The sequence below is a fragment of the Bombina bombina genome, chromosome 9, assembly GCF_027579735.1.
Source record: "Bombina bombina isolate aBomBom1 chromosome 9, aBomBom1.pri, whole genome shotgun sequence".
Lineage (NCBI taxonomy): Eukaryota > Metazoa > Chordata > Amphibia > Anura > Bombinatoridae > Bombina > Bombina bombina.
This window is the reverse complement of record NC_069507.1, coordinates 87,749,003-87,776,655: the sequence shown is the minus strand read 5'-3', so window position 1 is coordinate 87,776,655 and position 27,653 is coordinate 87,749,003. Positions and strand designations below refer to the sequence as shown.

The window sequence follows — 27,653 nt, the reverse complement described above, 5'->3', positions numbered from 1 at the left end:
ACATAAATTCTGTTTTTGTGAGTTTGCAATAATCTTCTGTTGTGAGCGCTTGAGCATTACAGCTTCTTTACCTTTTTTTTTTACCTTCCTCTCTTCCCTGTCCTCACTTTCTGTTACGTGTCATGTAAAACAAACCACTTGCAAGTGAGATCATTGGAAGCAATAGCTGCAGATTTTAATGGAAGTCTAGTCAAAATTAAACTTTCATGATTAAGTTAGGACACGCAATTTTAAACAACTTTGCAATTTACTTTTATCATCAAATTTGCTTTGTTCTTTTGGTATGCTTTGTTGAAAGCTAAACCTAGGTAGGCTCATATGCTAATTTGTAAGCCCTTGAAGACCGCTTTTTATCAGAATGCTTTTGACAGTTTTTCACAACTAGAGGGCGTTAGTTCATGTGTGACATATAGATAACATTATGCTCACGACCGTGGAGTTACCTAGGAGTCAGCACTGATTGGCTAAAATGCAAGTCTGTAAAAAGAACTAAAATAAGGGGGCAGTCTGCAGAGACTTAGATACAAGCTAATCACAAAGGTAAAAGGTATATAAATATAACCGTGTTGGTTATGCAAAACTGGGGAATGGGTAATAAAGGGGTTATCTATATTTTTAAACAATAAAGATTCTGAAGTAGACTGTCCCTTTAAAGGGACATCAAGTAACTTGCTTTTGTATAAAATGTGTGCTTGTCCCATATTCCTTAGCCAAAATGGTAATTCTTAAACCCAGGCCTTTTCTCATTACAGAATTTACATTCTGGTCCCTGGGAAGCATTGGGACATGCACATTTTGTGCATAAAAGCAAGATGTGTTGGTCTCTTTAAGATAAGGGTTATGGTGGTGTGAATCTGAACTGAGAGCTGATTTTTTCCCCCTCTCTCTCCCCATATAGTGTAGCTTAAAGGGACAGTAAACTCATAAATGACTCCTTCAATTTTGCATTTGCAAGATTTATTTCAATATAACTTTCATTCATCATTTGTCATATTTATTTTATCATCAATATTTTTATCTTAAATGTTAGCCCCTGGAATATTACCTGACCGCCTACTGCTCAGCTGCCTTTTTTTAAGTTGGTATCTTGAAGTTTATTCAAAGTAATAACCATCCACTTATCGCTAACATCTCTGTCGTGCTATAGATTCCTTTTGTGCATGCGCGCTTGATGGCATCACCAATACCAGGCTTTGTTGGGTTACAGGTTTGAGCATTCACAACATACTACGCTCTACGCAACGCATGTGAAGCGATCAATGCTTAAAGGGACAGTCTAGTCCAAAATAAACTTTCCTGATTCAGATAGAGAATGTCCATTTTAAACAATTTTCCAATTTACTTTTATCACCAATTTCTCTTGTAAGGTGTATCCAGTCCACGGATCATCCATTACTTGTGGGATATTCTCATTCCCAACAGGAAGTTGCAAGAGGACACCCACAGCAGAGCTGTAATATAGCTCCTCCCCTAACTGTCATAGCCAGTCATTCTCTTGCAACTCTCAACAAGCTAGGACGTTGTAGGAGAGAGTGGTTAAATATAGCTAGTTTATTTTCTTCAATCAAAAGTTTATTTTTAAATAGTACCGGAGTTGTGCTATTTTATCTCAGGCAGTAAATAGAAGAAGAATCTGCCTGAGGTTTCTATGATCTTAGCAGGTTGTAACTAAGATCCATTGCTATTCTCACATATGTCTGAGGGGATTACACAGATGAGGTAACTTCAGCGAGAGAATGGCGTGCAGTTTATTCTGCTATCAGGTATGTGCAGTTATAATTTTTTCTAGAGATGGAAAACACTAGAAAATGCTGCTGATACCGGATTAATGTAAGTTAAGCCTGAATACAGTGATTTAATAACGACTGGTATCATGCTTACTCCCAGGGGTAATACCCTTATGATATTTACAATATAAAACGTTTGCTGGCATGTTTAATCGTTTTTATATATGCTTTGGTGATAAAACTATTGGGGCCTAGTTTTTTCCACATGGCTGTCTTAAATTTTGACTAGAAACAATTTCCACTGTTGTAGTATAAAAGTTACAGTTGGTGCAGTTAAAATTACAAACTGTGACATCCAGCTTCCCTCAAAGGCCCTCTGAATGCTATAGGACATCTCTAAAGGGCCCAAAGGCTTTCCAAAGTCGTTTATTGGGGAAGGTAGGGCCACAGCTTGCTGTGGCAGTTGGTTGTGACTGTTAAAAAACGTCTATTTCGTTTTTTTTTATCCGTTTTTTTAACTAAGGGGTTAATCATCCATTTGCAAGTGGGTGCAATGCTCTGTTAGCCTATTATACACACTGTAAAAATTTTGTTTGATTTACTGCATTTTTTCACTGTTTTTCAAATTCTGACAAAATTTGTTTCTCTTAAAGGCACAGTACCGTTTTTTATATTTGCTTGTTAACTTGATTTAAAGTGTTTTCCAAGCTTGCTAGTCTCATTGCTATTCTGTATAAACATGTCTGACATAGAAGAAACTCCTTGTTTATTATGTTTAAAAGACATGGTGGAACCCCCTCTTAGAATGTGTACCAAATGTACTGATTTAATTTTATGCAATAAAGATCATTTTCTGTCTTTAAAAAATGTATTACCAGAGGAATCTGACGAGGGGGACGTTATGCCGATTAACTTTCCCCACGTGTCAGACCCTTTGACTCCCGCTTAAGGGACTCACGCTCAAATGGCGCCAAGTACATCTAGGGCGCCCATAGCGTTTACTTTACAAGACATGGCGGCAGTCATGGATAATACACTGTCAGCGGTATTAGCCAGACTACCTGAACTTAGAGGTAAGCGAGATAGCTCTGGGGTGAGACAAAATGCAGAGCATACTGACGCTTTAAGAACCATGTCTGATACTGCCTCACAATATGCAGAAGCTGAGGAAAGAGAGCTTCAGTCAGTGGGTGATGTTAATGACTCAGGAAAGATACCTGATTCTAATATTTCTACATTTAAATTTAAGCTTGAACACCTCCGCGTGTTGCTCAGGGAGGTTTTAGCTGCTCTGAATGACTGTGATACCATTGCAGTGCCAGAGAAATTGTGTAGACTGGATAAATACTTTGCAGTGCCGGTGTGTACTGATGTTTTTCCAAATACCTAAAAGGTTTACAGAAATTATTAATAAGGAATGGGATAGACCAGGTGTGCCGTTCTCTTCCCCTCCTATTTTTAGAAAAATGTTTCCAATAGACGCCACCACATGGGACTTATGGCAGACAGTCCCTAAGGTGGAGGGAGCAGTTTCTACTTTAGTAAAGCGTACTACTATCCCTGTCGAGGACAGTTGTGCTTTTTTTTTTTTTTTATCCAATGGATAAAAAATTAGAGGTTACCTTAAGAAAATATTTATTCAACAAGGTTTTATCCTACAGCCCCTTGCATGCATTGCCCCTGTCACTGCTGCTGCGGCGTACTGGTTTGAGTCTCTGGAAGAGGCTTTACAGGTAGCGACTCCATTGGATGACATACTTGGCAAACTTAAAGCACTTAAGCTAGCCAATTCTTTTATTATGATGCCATTGTTAATTTGACTAAACTAACGGCTAAGAATTCTGGTTTTGCTATACAGGCGCGCAGAGCGCTATGGCTTAGATCATGGTCAGCTGACGTGACTTCAAAATCTAAGCTACTTAACATTCCCTTCAAGGGGCAGACCCTATTCGGGCCTGGTTGAAGGAGATTATTGCTGATATCACTGGAGGAAAAGGTCATGCCCTTCCTCAGGACAGGTCAAAATCTAAGGCCAAACAGTCTAATTTTCGTGCCTTTCAAAACTTCAAGGCAGGTGCGGCATCAACTTCCTCTAATAATAAACAAGAGGGAACTTTTGCTCAATCCAAGACGGTCTGGAGACAAAACCTGACATGGAAAAAAGGTAAGCAGGTAAAAAAAGCCTGCTGCTGCCTCTAAGACAGCATGAAGGAACGGCCCCCTATCCGGGAACGGATCTAGTAGGGGGCAGACTTTCACTCTTTGCCCAGGCGTGGGCAAGAGATGTTCAGGATCCCTGGGCGTTGGAAATTATATCCCAGGGATATCTTCTGGACTTCAAAGCTTCCCCCCAAAAGGGAGATTTCACCTTTCACAATCATCTGCACACCAGATAAAGAGAGAGGCATTCTTACACTGTGTACGAGTCCTCCTAGTTATGGAAGTGATCCATCCAGTTCCAAAGGAGGAACAGGGACAGGGTTTTTACTCAAATCTGTTTGTGGTTCCCAAAAAAGAGGGAACCTTCAGACCAATTTTGGATCTAAAGATCTTAAACAAATTCCTCAAAGTTCCATCGTTCAAGATGGAAACTATTCGTACCATCCTACCACTGATCCAGGAGGGTCAATATATGACTACAGTGGATCTAAAGGATGCTTATCTTCACATTCCGATACACAAAGATCATCATCGGTTTCTCAGGTTTGCCTTTTAAGACAGGCATTACCAGTTGTAGCTCTTCCCTTGGGATTAGCTACAGCCCCAAGAATCTTTACAAAGGTTCTAGGGTCACTTATGGCGGTCCTAAGGCCGCGGGACATAGCAGTAGCCCCTTATTTAGACGACATCCTGATACAGGCGTCAAACTTCCAAATTGCCAAGTCTCATACGGACGTAGTGCTGGCATTTCTGTGGTCGCATGGGTGGAAAGTGAACGAGGAAAAGAGTTCTCTATCCCCACTCACAAGAGTTTCCTTTCTAGGGACTCTGATAGATTCTGTAGAAATGAAAATTCACCTGACGGAGTCCAGGTTATCAAAGCTTCTAAATTCCTGCCGGGTTCTTCATTCCATTCCACGCCCTTCGGTAATGGACATAGTGCCGTTTGCACGCTTACATCTCAGACCGCTGCAACTATGCATGCTCAGTCAGTGGAGCGGGGATTACACAGATTTGTCCCCTCAACTGAATCTGGACCAAGAGACCAGGGATTCTCTTCTCTGGTGGCTATCTCGGGTCCATCTGTCCAAAGGTATGACCTTTCGCAGGCCAGATTGGACAATTGTTACGACAGATGCCAGCCTTCTAGGTTGGGGTGCAGTCTGGAACTCCCTGAAGGCTCAGGGATCGTGGACTCAGGAGGAGTCTCTCCTTCCATTAAATATTCTGGAACTAAGAGCGATATTCAAGGCTCTTCAGGCTTGGCCTCAGTTAGCAACTCTGAGGTACATCAGATTTCAGTCGGACAACATCACGACTGTAGCTTACATCAACCATCAAGGGGGAACGAGAAGTTCCCTAGAGATGTTAGAAGTTTCAAAAATAATTCGCTGGGCAGAGATTCACTCTTGCCACCTATCAGCTATCCATATCCCAGGTGTAGAGCACTGGGAGGCGGATTTTCTAAGTCGTCAGACTTTTCATCCGGGAGAGTGGGAACTCCATCCGGAGGCATTTGCACAACTGATTCATCGTTGGGGCAAACCAGAACTGGATCTCATGGCGTCTCGCCAGAATGCCAAGCTTCCGTGTTACGGATCCAGGTCCAGGGATCCCAAGGCGACACTGATAGATGCTCTAGCAGCGCCCTGGTCTTTCAACCTGGCTTATGTGTTTCCACCGTTTCCTCTGCTCCCTCGACTGATTGCCAAGATCAAGCAGGAGAGAGCATCAGTGATTCTGATAGCACCTGCGTGGCCACGCAGGACCTGGTATGCAGATCTAGTGGACATGTCATCCTTTCCACCATGGCCTCTGCCTCTGAAACAGGACCTTCTACTTCAGGGTCCTTTCAACCATCCAAATCTAATTTCTCTGAGGCTGACTGCCTGGAGATTGAACGCTGTATTTTACCAAAGCGTGGCTTCTCCGAGTCAGTTATTGATACCTTAATACAGGCACGAAAGCCTGTCACCAGGAAAATTTACCATAAGGTATGGCGTAGATATCTTTATTGGTTTGAATCCAAGGGTTACTTATGGAGTAAGGTCAGGATTGCTAGGATATTATCTTTTCTCCAAGAAGGTTTGGAAAAAGGATTGTCAGCTAGTTAAGCGTCTGGCAGATGTTCCAGACGTTCAGGCATTTTGTCAGGCTTTAGTTAGAATCAAGCCTGTGTTTAAACCTGTAGCTCCACCATGGAGCTTAAACTTGGTTCTTAAGGTTCTTCAAGGAGTTCCGTTTGAACCTCTTCATTCCATAGATATCAAGCTTTTATCTTGGAAAGTTCTTTTTTTTTGGTAGCTATTTCCTCGGCTCGTAGAGTCTCTGAGCTATCTGCCTTACAATGTGATTCTCCTTATCTGATTTTTCATACGGATAAGGTAGTCCTGCGTACCAAACCTGGGTTCTTACCTAAGGTGGTATCTAACAAGAATATCAATCAAGAGATTGTTGTTCCATCCTTGTGTTACACAATTTGGACGTGGTCTGTGCTTTAAAGTTTTACTTACAAGCTAATAAAGATTTTCGTCAAACATCTGCTTTGTTTGTTGTCTACTCTGGACAGAGGAGAGGTCAAAAGGCTTCGGCAACCTCTTTTTCTTTTGACTAAGAAGCTTAATCCGCTTAGCCTATGAGACTGCTGGACAGCAACCTCCTGAAAGGATTACAGCTCATTCCATTTGAGCTGTGGCTTCCACTTGGGCATTTAAAAATGAGGCTTCTTTTGATCAGATTTGCAAGGCGACGACTTGGTCTTCGCTTCATATTTTTTCAAAATTTTACAAATTTGATACTTTTGCTTCTTTGGAGGCTATATTTGGGAGAAAGGTTTTACGGGCAGTGGTTCCTTCCATTTAAGTTCCTGCCTTGTCCCTCCCTTCATCCGTGTACTTTAGCTTTGGTATTGGTATCCCACAAGTAATGGATGATCCGTGGACTGTATACACCTTACAAGAGAAAACACAATTTATGCTTACCTGATAAATTTATTTCTCTTGTGGTGTATCCAGTCCACGGCCCGCCCTGTCATTTTAAGGCAGGTAATTTTTAAATTTAAACTACAGTAACCACTGCACCCTATGGTTCTTCTTTCTCGGCTTGTTTTCGGTCGAATGACTGGCTATGACAGTTAGGGGAGGAGCTATATTACAGCTCTGCTGTGGGTGTCCTCTTGCAACTTCCTGTTGGGACTGAGAATATCCCACAAGTAATGGATGATCCGTGGACTGGATACATCACAAGAGAAATAAATTTATCAGGTAAGCATAAATTGTGTTTTTGCTTTGTTCTCTTGATATTCTTAGTTGAAAGCTACACTTAGGAAGTTCATATGCTAATTTCTAAGCCCTTGAAGGCCACCTCTTCTCTCAGGGCATTTTGACAGTTTTTCACCACTAGATGGTGTTAGTTCATGTGTGTCATATAGCTAACACTGTGCTTACGCACGTGGAGTTCAGGTGAGCCAGCTCTGATTGGCTAAAATAGATGTCTGTCAAAAGAACTGAAATAACTTCAGAACATTTCAGAACTTGTCTCCAGATACTCTCCCTCCCGTCCCCTTCGATCAACTCAGGATCTCCTCCTCTCTTGTTACTTCATCACATTCCCGTTTACAGGACTTCTCCAGACTGGCCCCCATCTTGTGGAACTCCCTGCCTCGCTCCATAAGACTCTCTTCTAGTTTTAACAGCTTCAAGCGCTCCCTAAAAACAGGGATGCTTACAACTAACACTAACTCCATTGCTTTCCCCTTGAACCCCTTAGAATGTAAGCCTATGAGCCCAGCTGTTTGCAGATCGCCTTCATAAGAGCCGACTACAACAGTGCAACTCTCGGCAGGGCCTTCTACCCACTTGATCCCTGCAAAAGCTATCCTGTATACCGACTATGTTTACAGCGCTGCGGAATCTGTTGGCGCTCTACAAATACCTGATAATAATAATAATAAATGGGGGCAGTTTGCAGAGGATTAGATACAAGGTAATCACAGAGGTAAAAAGTGTCTTTATATAACTGTGCTGGTTGTGCAAAACTAGAGAATGGGTAATAAATGGATTATCTATCTTTTTAAACAATAAAAATTCTGGTGTAGACTGTCACTTAAAGGGACATAATACTCATATGCTATATCACTTGAAACTGATGCAGTATAACTGTAAAAAGCTGACAGGAAAATATCACCTGAGCATCTCTATGTAAAAAAGGAAGATATTTTACCTCACAATCTCCTCAGTTCAGAAGAGTAAGTTCTGTGTAAAAAGTTATACTTCACCTGCTCCCAGCTGCAGGTAAAAATAAAAAAAAAATGAAGAAATGAACAGCAGCCAATCAGCATCAGCAGTGCTGAGGTCATGAACTCTTACTGTGATCTCATGAGATTTGACTTAACTCTCATGAGATTTCATAGTAAGCTTCCTTTACCTGATTGGTGAAATAATATGAGAGTTCACGAGGCTCATCCTTTCAGATGTCCCAGGACAGACACACTAAAATGCTGCTTAGAAATCTTTTACAATGGGAGGTGGCTACTGAGGAACTTTTGAGGTAAAATATCTTTCTTTTTTACATAGAGATGTTCAGGAGATATTTTCTAGTCAGCTTTTTACAGCTATGTTGCATCACTTTCAAGTGTTTAAACATTTGGGTATTATGGCCCTTTAAAGGGCCACTAAACCCAAAATCTTTCTTTCATGATTCAGATAGAGAATAGAAATTTAAACAACATTACAATTTACTTCCATAATTTATTTTGCTTCATTTTTTAAATATCCTTATTTGAATAAAAAGCAATGTACATGGTGAGCCAATCACATGATGCTTCTATGTGCAGCAACCAATCATCCGCTAGTGAGCATATCTAGATATGCTTTTCATCAAAGAATATCCATAGAATCAAACAAATTAGATAATATAAGTAAATTAGAAAGATGTTTAACATTGCATTCTCTTTCTAAATCATAAAAGAAAAAATGTGGGTGGTATGTCCTTTTAAGTCCTACATTGATGCGTGACAGACATTTTATGAGGGCTGAACTAAATAACTCCCATGTAAGATTTGTCATAGAGGGGTTGGAGAAGTACCGTGCACTAACGGTTCTATAACAAAAAGTAAGCATAATTATTATATATAAATATTGTTGTTTTTTAAAAAAAAATTAAAATAAGCGGTTGTAATGCTAACATAAAAAAGAATGACTGACGTTTTGAGAATCTTAAATTTACTGACCCTTTAAAGATTGTGATGGAATAATGTATTTGATGTGAGGTCTGGTGTCTTTGGTGTTTAGCTTCTTGATATGTTGCAGACAGGCATCTGCTATGGGGTTTTATTTTATTTATTAAAAATTATCATCTTTAATGAACAAAGTTTATTTTGGCTGAGTCAAACCATTTAGGTGGAAATTGCCCTATATTTAAAGGGACATGAAACCCTTTTTTTTTTCTTTCATGATTCAGATAGGTCATACAATTTAAAACAACTTTCCAATTTACTTCTTTTATCAAATTTGCTTAATTTTTTTAGTATTCTTTCCTGAATTAACAGCAATTTGCTTCTGGAAGCTACCTGATAACACTGGATGAGCAAATGGAAAGAGGTATATATGTACAGCCACCAAACACCAGCTAGCTCCCATCAGTGCATTGCTGCTCCTGAGCCTACCTAGGTATGCTTTTCAACAAAGGATACCAAGAGAATGAAGCAAAATAGATAATAAAGGTACAAATCCTCAAATCAAGAATTCTAAAATCCAAACTTTTTATTCATATATTTTTAAAAATAAAAGAAATTAAAAAACTTCCCATTTTCACACACACTTCTCTGCTGATTTTTTATTTTATTTGCGTATTCTAAAATACTAATGCGCCTCTATATTTAATTAGAACAACTGTTACCTTTCTGATTACAATGCTGTACTATCTTTATGATGGTACCATGTATACAGATGTAATATAAATGATATAAAGATATGTAAATTTCTTTTACAAGATACGATGAGTCCACGGATTTCATTCTTACTTGTGGGATATCGCCTTCTGGTCAGCAGGAGGAGGCAAAGAGCACCACAGCAGAGCTGTATATATAGCTCCTCCCTTCCCTCCCACCCAGTCATTCTCTTTGCCTGTGTTAGTGATAGGAAGAGGTAAAGTGAGGTGTTAGGTTAGATTCTTCAATCAAGAGTTTATTATTTTTAAAATGGTACCAAAGTGTGCTATTTTTCTATAGGGTGTAGCTGTATTCCTTGTCAGCCTCTAGAGTAGAGCTACAGGTGGCTTTAAAGCAATGGGAACTGGTGGGGTTTTAGCTTCACTGCGTCTCCCATACTTGTGCTGCCCTTATGTTGATGGTCTTAGAGAGTATTAACTAAGGCCCTTCTGTGTTCACAGAGCTGAAGGAGGGTGCAGATGGACCTCTTTACGCTGTGAGACTCGTCATGCTGGTACTCGGCATTAAGGTAAGTGCAGTCTTTCATTTCTGGGGCTTTTGGGCATATGTCAGCACTGGCTGTACTCCTTTCATATTTGGGGAACCAGGCTCTTAGTAAAGGGCTTCCCTATTTTTAGAGTGTGTGAATGTTACCAACACAGCTATATGTGTCAGTGTTTGTGTTAATAAGAGTACACTTGGGACACTGTTAGCATTTAGCCTTACTCTTTATTAGACAACAGGAGCGGCTGGTAAATGCTTTTATTTTTTGGGCTGACGCTGGGATATGTTGCCGGAGTCTGATTATTGGACTCCGGTTTTGCGGCTGGTAATTCATTTTGTTTTTTTTTGGCGGTTACATGAAACCTTTGCCTATGATATTTTCCCGGGGTTTAATGGTGGCATTGACGATGCCCACGATGGGCGGAGTTTTGACTTGGCACGCTCTCCAGTAATTGCTGCGCAGTTGCTCTTACTCCGGAAGTCTCCGGTTGATAGAGGCACATTGCAAGTAACGCCTAGACCGCATGGTTTCTGACTAAAGCAAGCGGTTATAGGCTCTGTTCCGGATTGTTCCTAGGAGTGGTCAGAGAACCGTGGGGGCAGGTAGGTGCCTCAGCAGAGCGGTTGAGGCGAGGTGCTTGGTGACTATACGTTTTTTTCTGCAGTTGTTGTTATATCGTTTTGCTTGCAGGAAAAATTGTTGTCAGTTTATTTCTTAAAGAGACAGTGTACTTGTAATAAGGTTCTCTTTAACTACTGACAACTTCTAACTACATTATTATTATTACTTTTAGTATGGATTCAGATGACATCCAAGTTGTAACTTGTTCTATGTGTTTGAATGCCCCAGTGGAACCTCCGGTTCCTTTTTGTCCTTCATGTTGTGAGAGAGCCTTACATTATAGGGACCAAATTTGTTGTGATAAACCTTTGCCTAAGACAGATGCTTCTCAGGAGTCTATAGATGAGATGCAAGGTATGCTGCAACTTTCTCCCCAAGCGCCACAGCCCTTAACGCCCGCACAAGCAGGGTCATGTATTTCCCCAGTGTCTGCAGCATTTACATTAAAGGACATTGCTGCAGTGATGTACTCTACGTTTTCTGATGCGTTATCCAACCTTCCTATTTCGCACGGCAAGCGTACAAGACGGGACACCTATGTGGGCACGTGTGCCACTGATTCCATGGTGGCGATTGCGGATGCACCCTCCAGGGGCTCTGAGTTGGAAAGTACGGAGGTACTCTCTGAGGGTGAGCTCTCTGAAGCAGGGAGTGCCTTGCCCTTAACTGATCCTGATGTGATTTCTTTCAGGTTTACGCTTCATCAATGTCCCGCCAGAAAAATTGAGTAAGTTAGACAGATATTTGGACATTTCTTCTTACTCAGACGTCTTTCCAGTTCCTAAAAGAACTTCAGAGATTATTGCAAAGGAATGGGGAAGACCAGGTATTCCTTTTTCTCCTTCGCCTGTATTTAAAAAGATGTATCCTATAGCTGACGCTATTAGGGATTCTTGGCAGACGGTCCCTAAAGTAGAGGGGGCTATATCTACCCTGGCCAAGCGAACTACTATTCCTATCGAGGATAGTTGTGCCTTTAAAGACCCCATGGATAAGAAGATCTTCTTAAGAAGGTTTACGTTCACCAGGGATTTCTTTTACAACCGGCGGCCTGCATTGTTACTGTGACTAGTGCGGCTGCGTTCTGGTTTGATGCTCTAGAGGAGTCTCTTAAGACAGAGACTCCCTTGGAAGAGATACAGGATCGGATTAAAGCTCTTAAGTTAGCTAATTTGTTTATTATGGATGCTTCTCTGCAGATTACTAAATTGGCGGCTAAGAGTTCGGGCTTTGCCATCTTAGCACATCGGGCTTTATGGTTAAAGTCTTGATCTGCGGATGTGTCATCCAAGTCTAAGCTTTTGACTATTCCTTACAAGGGGAAGACCCTGTTCGGGCCTGACTTGAAGGAAATTATTTCAGACATTACGGGAGGCAAGGGTCATCAACTCCCTCAGGATAAAAAGTCCAAACAGAAAGGGCGACTGAGTAATTTTCATTCCTTTCGAAATTTCAAAGGGGTGCCCTCTTCCTCTTCCGCTAAACAGGAAGGGGATTATTCACAGGCCAAGTCCACTTGGAGACCAAACCAGTCTTGGAACAAGGGTAAGCAGTCCAAGAAGCAGGCTGCCACTACCAAGACGGCATGAAGGGGCGGCCCCCGATCCGGGCCCGGATCTGGTAGGGGGAAGACTTTCTCTTTGTCCAGGCTTGGATAAGAGAAGTTCAGGATACCTGGACATTGTGTCTCAGGGGTATCAGTTGGAGTTAAAAAATCCCTCCCCCAGAGGAAGGTTTCTTCTTTCACAATTGTCTGTAGACCAGATAAAAAGAGGCGTTCTTACGCTGTGTAAGAGATCTCTCCTCCATGGGGGTCATATGTCCTGTTCCAATACAGGAACAGGGACAAGGGTTTTATTCAAATCTCTTTGTAGTTCCCAAAAAAGAGGGAACGTTCCGACCTATTTTAGACCTCAAAAGTCTAAACAAGTTTCTCAGAGTTCAATCCTTCAAGATGGAAACTATTCGTACCATCCTTCCAATGATCCAGGAGGGTCAATTTATGACTACCGTGGACCTGAAGGACGCATATCTTCATGTTCCTATCCACAGAGATCATCACAAGTTCCTGAGATTTGCCTTTCTGGACAAACATTTTCAGTTTGTGGCCCTTCCTTTCGGTCTGGCCACGGCTCCCATGATTTTCACAAAGGTTCTGGGGTCCCTGCTGGCGGTTCTAAGACTGCGAGGCATTGCAGTAGCGCCTTATCTGGACGATATTCTGATCCCAGGCGTCTTATCAGCTAGCAAAGTCTCATACCGATATTGTTCTATCCTTCCTGAGGACTCATGGGTGGAAGGTAAATCTGGAAAAGAGTTCTCTAGTCCCTCTATTCTGGATACATGCCAAGCCCTTCGGACCAATCCTCGGCCGTCAGTGGCTCAGTGCATGGAGGTAATTGGGTTGATGGTAGCAGCAATGGACATCGTACCGTTTGCTCGTTTTCATCTCAGGCCTCTGCAACTGAGCATGCTCAGTCAGTGGAATGGAGATTATACAAATTTATCTCCTCAAATAACTCTAGATCAGGAAACAAGGAACTTCTCTTCTATGGTGGTTGTCGCTGGATCATCTGTCCCAGGGGACATGCTTCCGCAGGCCCTCATGGGTGATAGTGACAACGGATGCCAGCCTGATAGGATGGGGAGCAGTCTGGAACTCCCTAAGGGCTCAGGGTGTATGGACTCAGGCGGAGTCTCTCCTTCCCATAAATAATCTAGAATTGAGAGCAATATTCAATGCGCTTCAGGCTTGGCCTCAGTTGGCTTTGGCTCAATTCATCAGATTCCAGTCGGACAACATAACGACGGTAGCTTACATCAATCATCAAGGAGGAACAAGAAGTTCCTTAGCGATGACGGAGGTAACAGGATAATACAGTGGGCGGAGTCTCACTCTTGCCATCTGTCGGCGATCCATATCCCAGGGGGAGACAACTGGGAGGCGGATTTTCTGAGCAGACGGACATTTCATCCGGGAGAGTGGGAACTCCAGACGGAGGTCTTTTCCAACTTGATCCTCAGATGGGGCAGACCGGAGTTGGATCTCATGGCATCTCGTCAGAATGCCAAACTCCTGAGGTCCAGGGATCCTCAGGCCGAGCTGATAGATGCCTTGGTGGTGCCTTGGTCTTTCAGCCTAGCTTATGTGTTTCCTCCATTTGCTCTCCTGCTCCGGGTGATTGCTCGAGTCAAACAGGAGAGGGCATCGGTAATCCTCATCGCTCCTGCGTGGCCTCGCAGGACTTGGTATGCCGATCTGGTGGACATGTCATCTTGACCACCGTGGAAGCTTCCTTTGAGGAAAGACCTCATTCAGGGACCCTTCCACCATCCGAATCTAGTTTCTCTGCAGCTGCTTGGAGATTGAACGCTTAATTTTATCTAAGCAAGGTTTTTCTGATTCGGTCATAGATGCCCTGATTCAGGCACGTAAGCCTGTTACTAGGAAAATTTACCATAAAATATGGCGTAAATATCTTTATTGGTGCGAATCCGAGGGCTACTCATGGAGTAGAGTTAGGATTCCCAGGATTTTGTCTTTTCTCCAAGATGGATTGGAGAACGGGTTGTCAGCAAGTTCCCTAAAGGGACAGATTTCTGCTTTATCTATTTTGTTGCACAAGCGTCTGGCAGATGTTCCAGATGTTCAGTTTTTTTGTCAGGCTCTGACTAGAATCAGGCCTGTGTTTAGACCAATTGCTCCTCCTTGGAGTTTGAATTTAGTTATTCACGTTCTTCAAGGGGTTCCGTTTGAACCTATGCATTCTATAGATGTTAAGTTATTGTCTTGGAAAGTTTTATTTTTGGTTGCCATTTCTTCTGCTCGCAGAGTTTTTGAGCTTTCGGCATTGCAATGTGATTTCTTCCTAAGGTTGTTTCAAACAAAAATATTAATCAGGAAATTGTTGTTCCTTCTTTGTGTCCTAATCCTTCTTCTAAGAAGGAGCGTCCGTTACATAATTTGGACGTGGTCCGTGCCTTGAAGTTCTACTTACAGGCGACTAAGGATTTTCGTTTTCCTTGTTTGTCGTTTATTCAGGGAAACGTAGAGGTCAGAAAGCTACGGCTACCTCTCTTTCTTTTTGGCTGAAGAGTATCATCCATTTTGCATATGAGACTGCTTGACAGCAGCCTCCTGAACGAATTACGGCCCATTCTACTAGGGCTGTGGCTTCCTCTTGGGCATTCAAAAATGAAGCTTCTGTTGAACAGATTTGCAAAGCTGCAACTTGGTCGTCTCTTCACACTTTTTACAAATTTTACAAATTTGATACTTTTGCCTCATCTGAGGCGGTTTTTGGGAGAAAAGTTCTTCAAGCAGTGGTGCCTTCCGTTTAGGTTCCCTGTCTTGTCCCTCCCTTTCATCCGTGTACTATAGCTTTGGTATTGTATCCCACAAGTAAGGATGAAATCCGTGGACTCACCTTATCTTGTAAAAGAAAAGGAAATGTATTCTTACCTGATAAATTTGTTTATTTTACGATACGATGAGTCCACGGCCCACCCTGTTTTTCTAAGACAGGTCTTTCATTTTGTTAAAACTTAAGTCACCTCTGCACCTTGGCTTTTCCTTTCTCTTCCTAACTTTGGTCGAATGACTGGAGTGGGAGGGAAGGGAGGAGCTATATATACAGCTCTGCTGTGGTGCTCTTTGCCTCCTCCTGCTGACCAGGAGGCGATATCCCACAAGTAAGGATGAAATCCGTTGACTCATTGTATCGTAAAAGAAACAAATTTATCAGGTAAGAATAAATTTCCTTTTTGTCTAAATGATATAATAATATTTTGTTGTTTACCCTTGCTCCCATTTTACAGATACAAATATTACAAAATCCAGACTATTCCTAAATCCAAACCTTTTTTTACAGTTTAAAGCAGTTTGGATAAAGGGTTTCCTACCTGTAGAAGTAAATTGGAAAGTTGTTTAAAATTGCATGCTCTACTTGAATCATGAAAATTTGATTTACTGTCCCTTTTAACTGGCGAGCTTGTTTTATTTTACATGTCATATTTACAGACTAAGCACAAGAATTGGGTCATAATAGTGTGTGATATGATAGTGTTAGATAGGGAGGAAACATTTTGAAGAAAGTTGTCCTATATTACTATATAAGCAGCAGCAAAGGCCACACATTTTGACAAACAAGTTATCCAGATAAGTTTGCAGTTTCTTAGCTAAAACATGTTCTAGCCAAGAATCTGCTGTCATTGTTTTACAATATCACAATTATTATTATAATTTTTTGGTGCTTTGAGATGAGTCTAAGTTGATGAATTTACTGTATAGGTAAAAAGTAATATTTTTGAAACATTTTGTTTTTATTCCTATAACTTTATGGTAGGTTTTACCCACTATGGTCAATTGTAGGACGGACAGATATTTTCACAAACTAGTGCAGTGATCTCAGTGACTTAGATTGACCTGTTTGATGTAGTTATTGATTTTTCCTCCTTCCTATACAATGGTTGATGTTTTATCAGACATTTTTCTTCAAGCTTTCTGTTTGTCAATATACTTTGTTTTTGTAATTTTAATGATGGTGTGCTCTGTTTTTCTAGAATTTTACAAGAAAAATTAGATCAACCTGTATCTGCTCCTCCGTCACCACGAGACATATCAATGGACATAGATTCTCCAGAAAACATGATGAGGCACATACGATTTTTGAAGAATGAGGTAGAAAGGCTAAAGAAGCAGTTAAGAGCAGCTCAGCTGCAACGTAAGTTTGACTCTGTACCAGATGTGCATTTTTACAGACTGATCTGCTTTTGTCAGGACAAAAGCTGTTTGTTGTCTGTGTGCTAACTAGAAAGAACATGAATCCAGCAATGCCTAAAACGTCTTCAATGTCTCTAACATGCACTGCAGAAGATGAAATCGCTCTAAATACTATATAGATTTCACGCACCTCCCTCTAATCATGAGTGCTGCCATTATGGAACATACGCATAACCTCTAAACTATGCTTGTAAAATGTATTTAGTTTTTAATGTCCCTTTAAAGTAGGTGTTTAAATATAACTTTACTTACTAAGACCTTAAAGGGCCATTAATCACCTTGATATTGTTATATATATACTAAAACACTTTAAAATAAACTTTTATTATTTATTTTATCCTTTTTTCCTGTAATTTATCTCTACAAATCTACAAGTCTTTCGATTTCCTGTTAGAAGTGGAAGTGTAGAGTTCAGGCTTAACACTGCTGTATTCCCTGCAGCCATTGGTTGCAACAAATTTATGACTGTTGCTGATTGCCTTTGCAGAGAAGGAACACTAGGTTACAACATGGCACTGCCCATTCATTTATGGACACTAAAGCTTAGCGCTTATTTTTTCAATGTTTAAACAAATTGTTTGGTGAAGCACATGTTTGTGTACAGTATTTCTAATGCGCCTGCACTGTCAAAGAGGTACTGGAAGGCAGATGGCCTTAGTTGCTCACATAAACACGTGCACATAATTGTAGTGATCACTATCTGTCCCTTTGTTAAAAACAAATATATGAAATCATCTTGTTTTCTTGCAACATTAGCACTTAGAATTTCTCACTGTAGCCCCTGCCCTCAAATGTGATAAGAGTGGAACCTTTTTCGACATGAGCAAATCTGACTCCCTGTTTATCTGGTCTATTCACTTAATAATAAACCAGCTCTGGAAGTTTTGTGACATCATGCTAGATAAGATTCTTGTCGAAACCATTGCATCCTTGTAGGGCTGTTACAGGTAGTAATGGACACTGCACAAATTAAGTTAAAAATAAATGATAAAATCCATTTAAATTGATAAATACATATTGCAATGATTTCTAGCAAGTATATGTCACTGCTTAGTGCTTTTTTATTCCAGTAATGAAACAGACTGTTTAACATCCATTTTAAGGGACATGATACCCAAATGGTGAAGCACTTGAAAGTGATGCAGCATAGCTGTAAAAAGCTGACAAGAAAATATCACATGAATATCTCTATCTAAAAAAGGAAGATATTTACCTCAACATTTCCTAAGTATTCATACCCCACTGTAAAGCGATTTGTGTCCCAGGGCTTCCAAGAGAGTGTGCATCATGTTAGATTCCTACTCAGTTTAAGGAAGTTTACTGTGAAATCTCATGAGATCAAAGCAATGCATAACCTCAGCACTGCTGATGCTGATTGGCTATTTTATTTTTTTCAACTTGAAGCTTTACGGCAACTCTAACTGTTTACAGAGCATTTACTCTGGTGAGCTGAATAAGTGTTGAGGTAAAATATCTTCCCTTTTTACATAGAGATGTTCAGGTGATATTTTCATGTCACCTTTTTATAGTTATGCTGCATCACTTCCAAATTATTTAGCACATGAGTATTGTGTCCCTTTTAAGTGTGACTTTAGAATTATTGTAGCCTTTAGTTGAAGGGACATTCCAGTCATAATTTAGATGAATAGAAACTTATTTCTCTTGTAAGGTGTATCCAGTCCACGGATCATCCATTACTTGTGGGATATTCTCATTCCCAACAGGAAGTTGCAAGAGGACACCCACAGCAGAGCTGTAATATAGCTCCTCCCCTAACTGTCATAGCCAGTCATTCTCTTGCAACTCTCAACAAGCTAGGATGTTGTAGGAGAGAGTGGTTAAATATAGTTAGTTTATTTTCTTCAATCAAAAGTTTATTTTTAAATAGTACCGGAGTTGTGCTATTTTATCTCAGGCAGTAAATAGAAGAAGAATCTGCCTGAGGTTTCTATGATCTTAGCAGGTTGTAACTAAGATCCATTGCTATTCTCACATATGTCTGAGGGGATTACACAGATGAGGTAACTTCAGCGAGAGAATGGCGTGCAGTTTATTCTGCTATCAGGTATGTGCAGTTATAATTTTTTCTAGAGATGGAAAACACTAGAAAATGCTGCTGATACCGGATTAATGTAAGTTAAGCCTGAATACAGTGATTTAATAACGACTGGTATTATGCTTACTCCCAGGGGTAATACCCTTATGATATTGCAATATAAACGTTTGCTGGCATGTTTAATCGTTTTTATATATGCATTGGTGATAAAACTTTATTGGGGCCTAGTTTTTTCCACATGGCTGGCTTAAATTTTGACTAGAAACAGTTTTACTGAGGCTTTCCACTGTTATAGTATAAAAGTTACAGTTGGTGCAGTTAAAATTACAAACTGTGACATCCAGCTTCCCTCAGGAGTCCCCTGTATGCTATAGGACATCTCTAAAGGGCTCAAAGGCTTTCCAAAGTCGTTTATTGGGGAAGGTAGGACCACAGCTTGTTGTGGCAGTTGGTTGTGACTGTAAAAAACAAAAAAAAAAGTCTTTCGTTTTTTGGATCCGTTTTTTGAACTAAGGGGTTAATCATCCATTTGCAAGTGGATGCAATGCTCTGCTAGCCTATTACATACACTGTAAAAATTTCGTTTGATTTACTGCATTTTTTCACTGTTTTTCAAATTCTGACAAAATTTGTTTCTCTTAAAGGCACGGTACCGTTTTTTATATTTGCTTGTTAACTTGATTTAAAGTGTTTTCCAAGCTTGCTAGTCTCATTGCTAGTCTGTATAAACATGTCTGACATAGAAGAAACTCCTTGTTCATTATGTTTAAAAGCCATGGTGGAACCCCCTCTTAGAATGTGTACCAAATGTACTGATTTCATTTTATGCAATAAAGATCATATTCTGTTTTTAAAAAAATTATCACCAGAGGAATCTGACAAGGGGAAAGTTATGGACTAACTCTCCCCACGTGTCAGACCCTTTGACTACCGCCCAAGGGACTCACGCTCAAATGGTGCCAAGTACATCTAGGGCGCCCATAGCGTTTACTTTACAAGACATGGCGGCAGTCATGGATAATACACTGTCAGCGGTATTAGCTAGACTACCTGAACTTAGAGGTAAGCGAGATAGCTCTGGGGTGAGACAAAATGCAGAGCATACTGACGCTTTAAGAACCATGTCTGATACTGCCTCACAATATGCAGAAGCTGAGGAAGGAGAGCTTCAGTCAGTGGGTGATGTTAATGACTCAGGAAAGAGACCTGATTCTAATATTTCTACATTTAAATTTAAGCTTGAACACCTCCGCGTGTTACTTAGGGAGATTTTAGCTGCTCTGAATGACTGTGATACCATTGCAGTGCCAGAGAAATTTTGTAGACTGGATAAATGCTTTGCAGTGCCGGTGTTTACTGATGTTTTTCCAATACCTAAAAGGTTTACAGAAATTATTAATAAGGAATGGGATAGACCAGGTGTGCCGTTCTCTTCCATGTTTTCCAATAGACGCCACCACACGGGACTTATGGCAGACAGTCCCTAAGGTGGAGGGAGCAGTTTCTACTCTAGCAAAGCGTACTACTATCCCTGTCGAGGACAGTTGTGCTTTTTTAGAGCCAATGGATAAAAAATTAGAAGGTTACCTTAAGAAAATATTTATTCAACAAGGTTTTATCCTACAGCCCATTGCATGCATTGCCCCTGTCACTGCTGCTGCGGCGTACTGGTTTGAGTCTCTGGAAGAGGCTTTACAGGTAGAGACTCCATTGGATGACATACTTGGCAAACTTAAGAGCACTTAAGCTAGCCAATTATTTTATTTCTGATGCCATTGTTCATTTGAATAAACTAACGGCTAAGAATTCTGGTTTTGCTATACAGGCGCGCAGAGCGCTATGTCTTAAATCATGGTCAGCTGACGTGACTTTAAAATCTAAGCTACTTAACATTCCCTTCAAGGGGTAGACCCTATTCGGGCCTGGTTTGAAGGAGATTATTGCTGATATCACGGGAGGAAAAGGTTGTGCCCTTCCTCAGGACAGGTCCAAATCTAGGGCCAAACAGTCTAATTTTCGTGCCTTTCGAAACTTCAAGGCAGGTGCGGCATCAACTTCCTCTAATAATAAACAAGAGGGAACTTTTGCTCAATCCAAGACGGTCTGGAGACCAAACCAGACCTGGAAAAAAGGTAAGCAGGTCAAAAAGCCTGCTGCTGCCTCTAAGACAGCATGAAGGAATGACCCCCTATCCGGTAACGGATCTAGTAGGGGCCAGACTTTCACTCTTCGCCCAGGCGTGGGCAAGAGATGTTCAGGATCCCTGGGCGTTGGAAATTATATCCCAGGGATATCTTCTGGACTTCAAAGCTTCCCCCCCAAAAGGGAGATTTCACTTTTCACAATTATCTGCAAACCAGATAAAGAGTGAGGCATTCTTACACTGTGTACGAGACCTCCTAGTTATGGGAGTGATCCATCCAGTTCCAAAGGAGGAACAGGGTTTTTACTCAAATCTGTTTGTGGTTCCCAAAAAAGAGGGAACCTTCAGACCGATTTTGGATCTAAAGATCTTAAACAAATTCCTCAAAGTTCCATCGTTCAAGATGGAAACTATTCGTACCATCCTACCACTGATCCAGGAGGGTCAATATATGACTACAGTGGATCTAAAGGATGCTTATCTTCACATTCCGATACACAAAGATCATCATCGGTTTCTCAGGTTTGCCTTTCAAGACAGGCATTACCAGTTGTAGCTTTTCCCTTTGGATTATCTACAGCCCCAAGAATCTTTACAAAGGTTCTAGGGTCGCTTTTGGCGGTCCTAAGGCCGCGGGGCATAGCAGTAGCCCCTTATTTAGACGACATCCTGATACAGGCGTCAAACTTCCAAATTGCCAAGTCTCATACGGACGTAGTACTGGCATTTCTGAGGTCGCATGGGTGGAAAGTTAACGAGGAAAAGTGTTCTCTATCCCCACTCACAAGAGTTTCCTTTCTAGGGACTCTGATAGATTCTGTAGAAATGAAAATTTACCTTGACGGATTCCAGGTTATCAAAGCTTCTAAATTCCTGTCGGGTTCTCCATTCCATTCCGCGCCCTTTGGTGGCTCAGTGTATGGAAGTAATCGGCTTAATGGTAGCAGCAATGGACATAGTGCCGTTTGCACGCTTACATCTCAGACCGCTGCAACTATGCAGGCTCAGTCAGTGGAGCGGGGATTACACAGATTTGTCCCCTCAACTGAATCTGGACCAAGAGACCAGGGATCCTCTTCCCTGGTGGCTATCTCTGGTCCATCTGTCCAAAGGTATGACCTTCGCAGGCCAGATTGGACTATTGTAACAACAAATGCCAGCCTTCTAGGTTGGGGTGCAGTCTGGAACTCCCTGAAGGCTCAGGGATCGTGGACTCAGGAGGAGTCTCTCCTTCCAATAAATATTCTGGAACTAAGAGCGATATTCAAGGCTCTTCAGGTTTGGCCTCAGTTAGAAACTCTGAGGTACATCAGATTTCAGTCGGTCAACATGACGACTGTAGCTTACATCAACCATCGAGAGGGAACAAGAAGTTCCCTAGAGATGTTAGAAGTTTCAAAAATAATTCACTGGGCAGAGATTCACTCTTGCCACCTATCAGCTATCCATATCCCAGGTGTAGAGCACTGGGAGGCGGATTTTCTAAGTCGTCAGACTTTTCATCCGGGAGAGTGGGAACTCCATCTGGAGGTATTTGCACAACTGATTCTCCGTTGGGGCAAACCAGAACTGGATCTCATGGCGTCTCGCCAGAACGCCAAGCTTCCGTGTTACGGATCCAGGTCCAGGGATCCCGAGGCGACACTGATAGATACTCTAGCAGCGCCCTGGTATTTCAACCTGGCTTATGTGATTCCACCGTTTCCTCTGCTCCCTCGACTGATTGCCAAGATCAAGCAGGAGAGAGCATCAGTGATTCTGATAGCACCTGTGTGGCCACGCAGGACCTGGTATGCAGATCTAGTGGACATGTCATCCTTTCCACCATGGTCTCTGCCTCTGAGACAGGACCTTCTACTTCAGGGTCCTTTCAACCATCCAAATCTAATTTCTCTGAGGCTGACTGCCTGGAGATTGAACGCTTGATTTTATCAAAGCGTGGCTTCTCCGAGTCAGTTATTGATACCTTAATACAGGCATGAAAGCCTGTCACCAGGAAAATTTACCATAAGGTATGGCGTAGATATCTTTATTGGTGTGAATCCAAGGGTTACTCATGGAGTAAGGTCAGGATTCCTAGGATTTTATCTTTTCTCCAAGAAGGTTTGGAAAAAGGATTGTCAGCTAGTTTCTTAAAGGGACAGATTTTTGCTCTGTCTATTCTTTTGCACTAGCGTCTGGCAGATGTTCCAGACATTCAGGCATTTTGTCAGGCTTTAGTTTGAATCAAGCCTGTGTTTAAACCTGTTGCTCCACCATGGAGCTTAAACTTGGTTCTTAAGGTTCTTCAAGGAGTTCCGTTTGAACCTCTTCATTCCATAGATATCAAACTTTTATCTTGGAAAGTTCTTTTTTTTTTTTTTTTGGTAGCTATTTCCTCGGCTCGTAGAGTCTCTGAGCTATCTGCCTTACAATTTGATTCTCCTTATCTGATTTTTCATACGGATAAGGTAGTCCTGCGTACCAAACCTGGGTTCTTACCTAAGGTGGTATCTAACAAGAATATCAATCAAGAGATTGTGGTTCCATCCTTGTGTTACACAATCTGGACGTGGTCTGTGCTTTAAAGTTTTACTTACAAGCTACTAAAGATTTTCGTCAAACATCTGCTTTGTTTGTTGTCTACTCTGGACAGAGGAGAGGTCAAAAGGCTTTGGCAACCTCTTTTTCTTTTTGGCTAAGAAGCTTAATCCGCTTAGCCTATGAGACTGTTGGACAGCAGCCTCCTGAAAGGATTACAACTCATTCCACTAGAGCTGTGGCTTCCACTTGGGCCTTTAAAAATGAGGCTTCTGTTGAACAGATTTGCAAGGCGGCGACTTGGTCTTCGCTTCATACTTTTTCAAAATTTTACAAATTTGATACTTTTGCTTCTTCGGAGGCTATATTTGGGGGAGAGGTTTTACAGGCAGTGGTTCCTTCCATTTAAGTTCCTGCCTTGTCCCTCCCTTCATCCGTGTACTTTAGCTTTGGTATTGGTATCCCACAAGTAATGGATGATCCGTGGACTGTATACACCTTACAAGAGAAAACACAATTTATGCTTACCTGATAAATTTATTTCTCTTGTGGTGTATCCAGTCCACGGCCCGCCCTGTCATTTTAAGGCAGGTAATTTTTAAATTTAAACTACAGTAACCACTACACCCTATGGTTCTTCTTTCTCGGCTTGTTTTCGGTCGAATGACTGGCTATGACAGTTAGGGGAGGAGCTATATTACAGCTCTGCTGTGGGTGTCCTCTTGCAACTTCCTGTTGGGAATGAGAATATCCCACAAGTAATGGATGATCTGTGGACTGGATACACCACAAGAGAAATAAATTTATCAGGTAAGCATAAATTGTGTTTTCCAAGATGCATCTCTTGGCAATAATGCTTCTAGTAAAAGTTATCACTGTTTTAGTGTTAACATTTTCTCTGCATGTGAAGCATAGCTAGATATTCTCAGTGCACCAACATTTTAAATACTGCAGCTGCTCAGAGCACCAGTGTGGCTTGTAATCATGTCGGCAACTAACCTTAGGCTCTCTGAGCAAGTGTTGTATTTAAAACGCTGATGCACAGTGCATACTTAAATACACTTTTGAAACAGCTGTAGCTTTTTTAGAAGCATTTTTTGCTAATCGATGTATATTACAAAAATGCTTCTATTCAAAACTGAAATGCGTCCATGTGGATTCCTATTTTGGCTGGAATGTCCCTTTTAAAGGGACATGAAATCCCCCAAAAATATTTCATGATTTAGACAGATCATACAATTTTAAACAACTTTCCAATTATTCAATGTGCTTCCTTCTCTTGTTAACCTTTGCTGAAAGGTTTATCTAGGTAAGCTCAGGAGCAGCAAAGAACCTAGGTTCTAGCTGCTGATTGGTGGCTGCATATATATGCCGATTGTCATTGGCTCACCCATGTGTTCAGTTAAAAACCAGTAGTGCATTGCTGCTCCTTCAACAAATGATGCCAAGAGAATGAAGCAAATTTGATAATAGAAGTAAACTGGAAAGTTGCTAAAAATTGTGTTGTACCTAAATTGTGTGAGAATGTTTTTGGGTTTCATGTCCCTTTAAGGTTTTCAGAAGCTCTTTCTTGAGAAAAGTGTTAATTATCTTTTAAGAAGGTAACACAGAAATCTAGAATCTGTTTTGATTATTTTTGAGGACTTTTCCAGTGAACCATGTAACTTAGAAAGTTCATTAAGTATCCATGTAACTTTGGACTGACGGCTGTGACATTCTGTTCAACTTCAATGTGATATATTTTAGTTTTTTTTATCACTAAAAACTCATCAATAGACTTTGTCTACTGTGTAAATAAGTCTAGAGCAATCGAAAAAAATGTGTTATATGATTTGTTACTGCTCTCACTTAGATAATCCCTTTATTACAATTCCCCAGTTTTTCATAACCAATACGGTAATATTAATACACTTTTTACTGCTGTGATTACCTTGTATTTAAACCCCTGCAGACTGCCCCCTTATCTTAGTGCTATTGACAGACTTGCATTTTAGCCAATCAGTCAGTGCTGACTCATAAATAACTCCACAGGAGTGAGCACATTGTTATCTATATGACACATGTGAACTAGCACTGCCTGTCAAAATCATAATAGTCAAATGAGATAAGAGGAGGCCTTCAAAGGCTTAGAAATTAGCATATGAGCCTAGCTAGGTTTAGCTTTTAATAAAGAATACCAAAAGAACAAAGCAAATTTGATGATAAAAGTAAACATGAAAGTTGTTTAAAATCTGAATCATGAAGGCCTTTTTTTTCTTTTCAACAGAATGCTATTTCTTTCATGTAATTGGCAAGAGTCCATGAGCTAGTGACGTATGGGATATACAATTCTACCAGGAGGGGCAACGTTTCCCAAACCTCAAAATGCCTATAAATACACCCCTCATCACACCCACAATTCAGTTTTTACAATCTTTGCCTCCTATGGAGGTGGTGAAGTAAGTTTGTGCTTAGATTCTACGTTGATATGCGCTTCTCAGCATTTTGAAGCCCGATTCCTCTCAGAGTATAGTGAATGTCAGAGGGATGTGAAGGGAGTATCACCTATTGAATGCAATGGTTTTCCTCACGGTAGATCTATTTCATAGGTTCTCTGTTATCGGTCGTAGAGATTCATCTCCTACCTCCCTTTTTCAGATCGACGATATACTCTCATATTCCATTACCTCTACTGATAACCGTTTCAGTACTGGTTTGGCTATGTGGATGGGTGTCTTTCGGTTAGTATGTTTTCATTACTTAAGACACTCTCAGCTATGGTTTGGCACTTTATGTATTAATATAAAGTTCTAAATATATGTATTATACTTATATTTGCCATGAGTCAGGTTTATGTATATTTCCTTTTTTCATATTTGGAAAAAACATATTTAGAAAAATATTTTCTTTACCTGGGATATAGTCTTTTTTCAAATTGACTGCTTTTTCATTCAATTTTCGTGGGCAAAATTAGGCTCGCGAGGTCGCAAAATGCTGATGTTTATTGCATCATTTTTGGCGCAAGAATTTTTTGGGGCAAAGGTACGTCCGGTGACACAAATTAGTCATTTCCGGCGTTCTTAGTTGACGCCGAGTTTCCTTGCACAAGGTTGTGTCTGCAATGACGCGAGTGTCATTTCTGGATGTTAGCACCAAAACATTTCATATTGCGTTGTGCGTCATACTTGGCGCCAAATAATTTAATTATTTTAAACCCCATTTCTATATGCCTCTTGCCTTTTTCTATGTCAGAGGGCTGTGCTGTTTGCATTTTTTTTCCCATTACTGAAACTGCCATATAAGTAAATTAATAATTTTGCTTTATATTTAGTTTTTTCTCTTACATTTGCAAGATGTCTCAATCTGATCCTGTCTCAGAAACCACTGTTGGAACCCTGCTGCCTGATAACAGTTCTACCAAAGCTAAGTATATCTGTTGTAAATTTGTGGAGATTATATCTCCAGCTGTGGTATGTAATAGTTGTCATGATAAGCTTTTACATGTAGAGAATGTATCTATCAGTAATAGTACAATGCCTTTTGCTCCTTCAACATCTAATGTACATGATATCCCTATGAATATAAAAGATTTTATTGCTAATGCGATTCAGAAGGCTTTGTCTGCTATCCCGCCGCCTTATAAATGTAAAAGGTCTTTTAAAACTTCTCATAAAGTTGATGAAATTTCAAATGACCGAACACATACTGAATTATCCTCCTCTGATACCTCAGATATTGACACTGACAAATCTACTTATTTATTTAAAATGGAGTATATTCGTTCCTTGTTAAGGGGTGTTGATTACGTTGGATATTGAGGAAACTAGTCCTCTTGATACTAAAACTAGTAAACGTTTAAATTCTGTTTATAAACCTCCTGTGGTTACTCCAGAGGTTTTTCTAGTTCCTGATGCTGATTCTGATATGATTTCTAAGGAATGGAATATTCCTGGTACTTCTTTTATCCCTTCTTCAAGGTTTAAAAAATGGTATCCTTTGCCAGCAGTTAGATTGGAGTTTTGGGAAAAGATCCCTAAAGTTGATGGGGCTATTTCTACTCTTGCCAAACGTACTACTATTCCTATGGAAGATAGAATTTCCTTTAAGGACCCTTTAGATAGGAAACTTGAATCTTATCTAAGGAAAGCTTATTTATATTCTGGCTATCTTCTCAGGCCTGCCATTTCTATGGCTGATGTTGCAGCTGCATCAACTTTTTGGTTGGAAAGTT

At 40.7% G+C, this 27,653-nt stretch overlaps 1 protein-coding gene across 1 annotated transcript in view; it reads left to right on the top strand.

Annotated features, from left to right (window-relative positions):
- Positions 1-27,653, top strand: part of CCDC6 (coiled-coil domain containing 6) — a 321,876-nt gene that overhangs the window by 146,946 nt on the left and 147,277 nt on the right. The window contains exon 5 of the mRNA XM_053692244.1: positions 16,505-16,665. Within this exon, the coding sequence (XP_053548219.1) occupies positions 16,505-16,665 (161 nt within the window). The remainder of the gene's footprint in view (positions 1-16,504; positions 16,666-27,653) is intronic.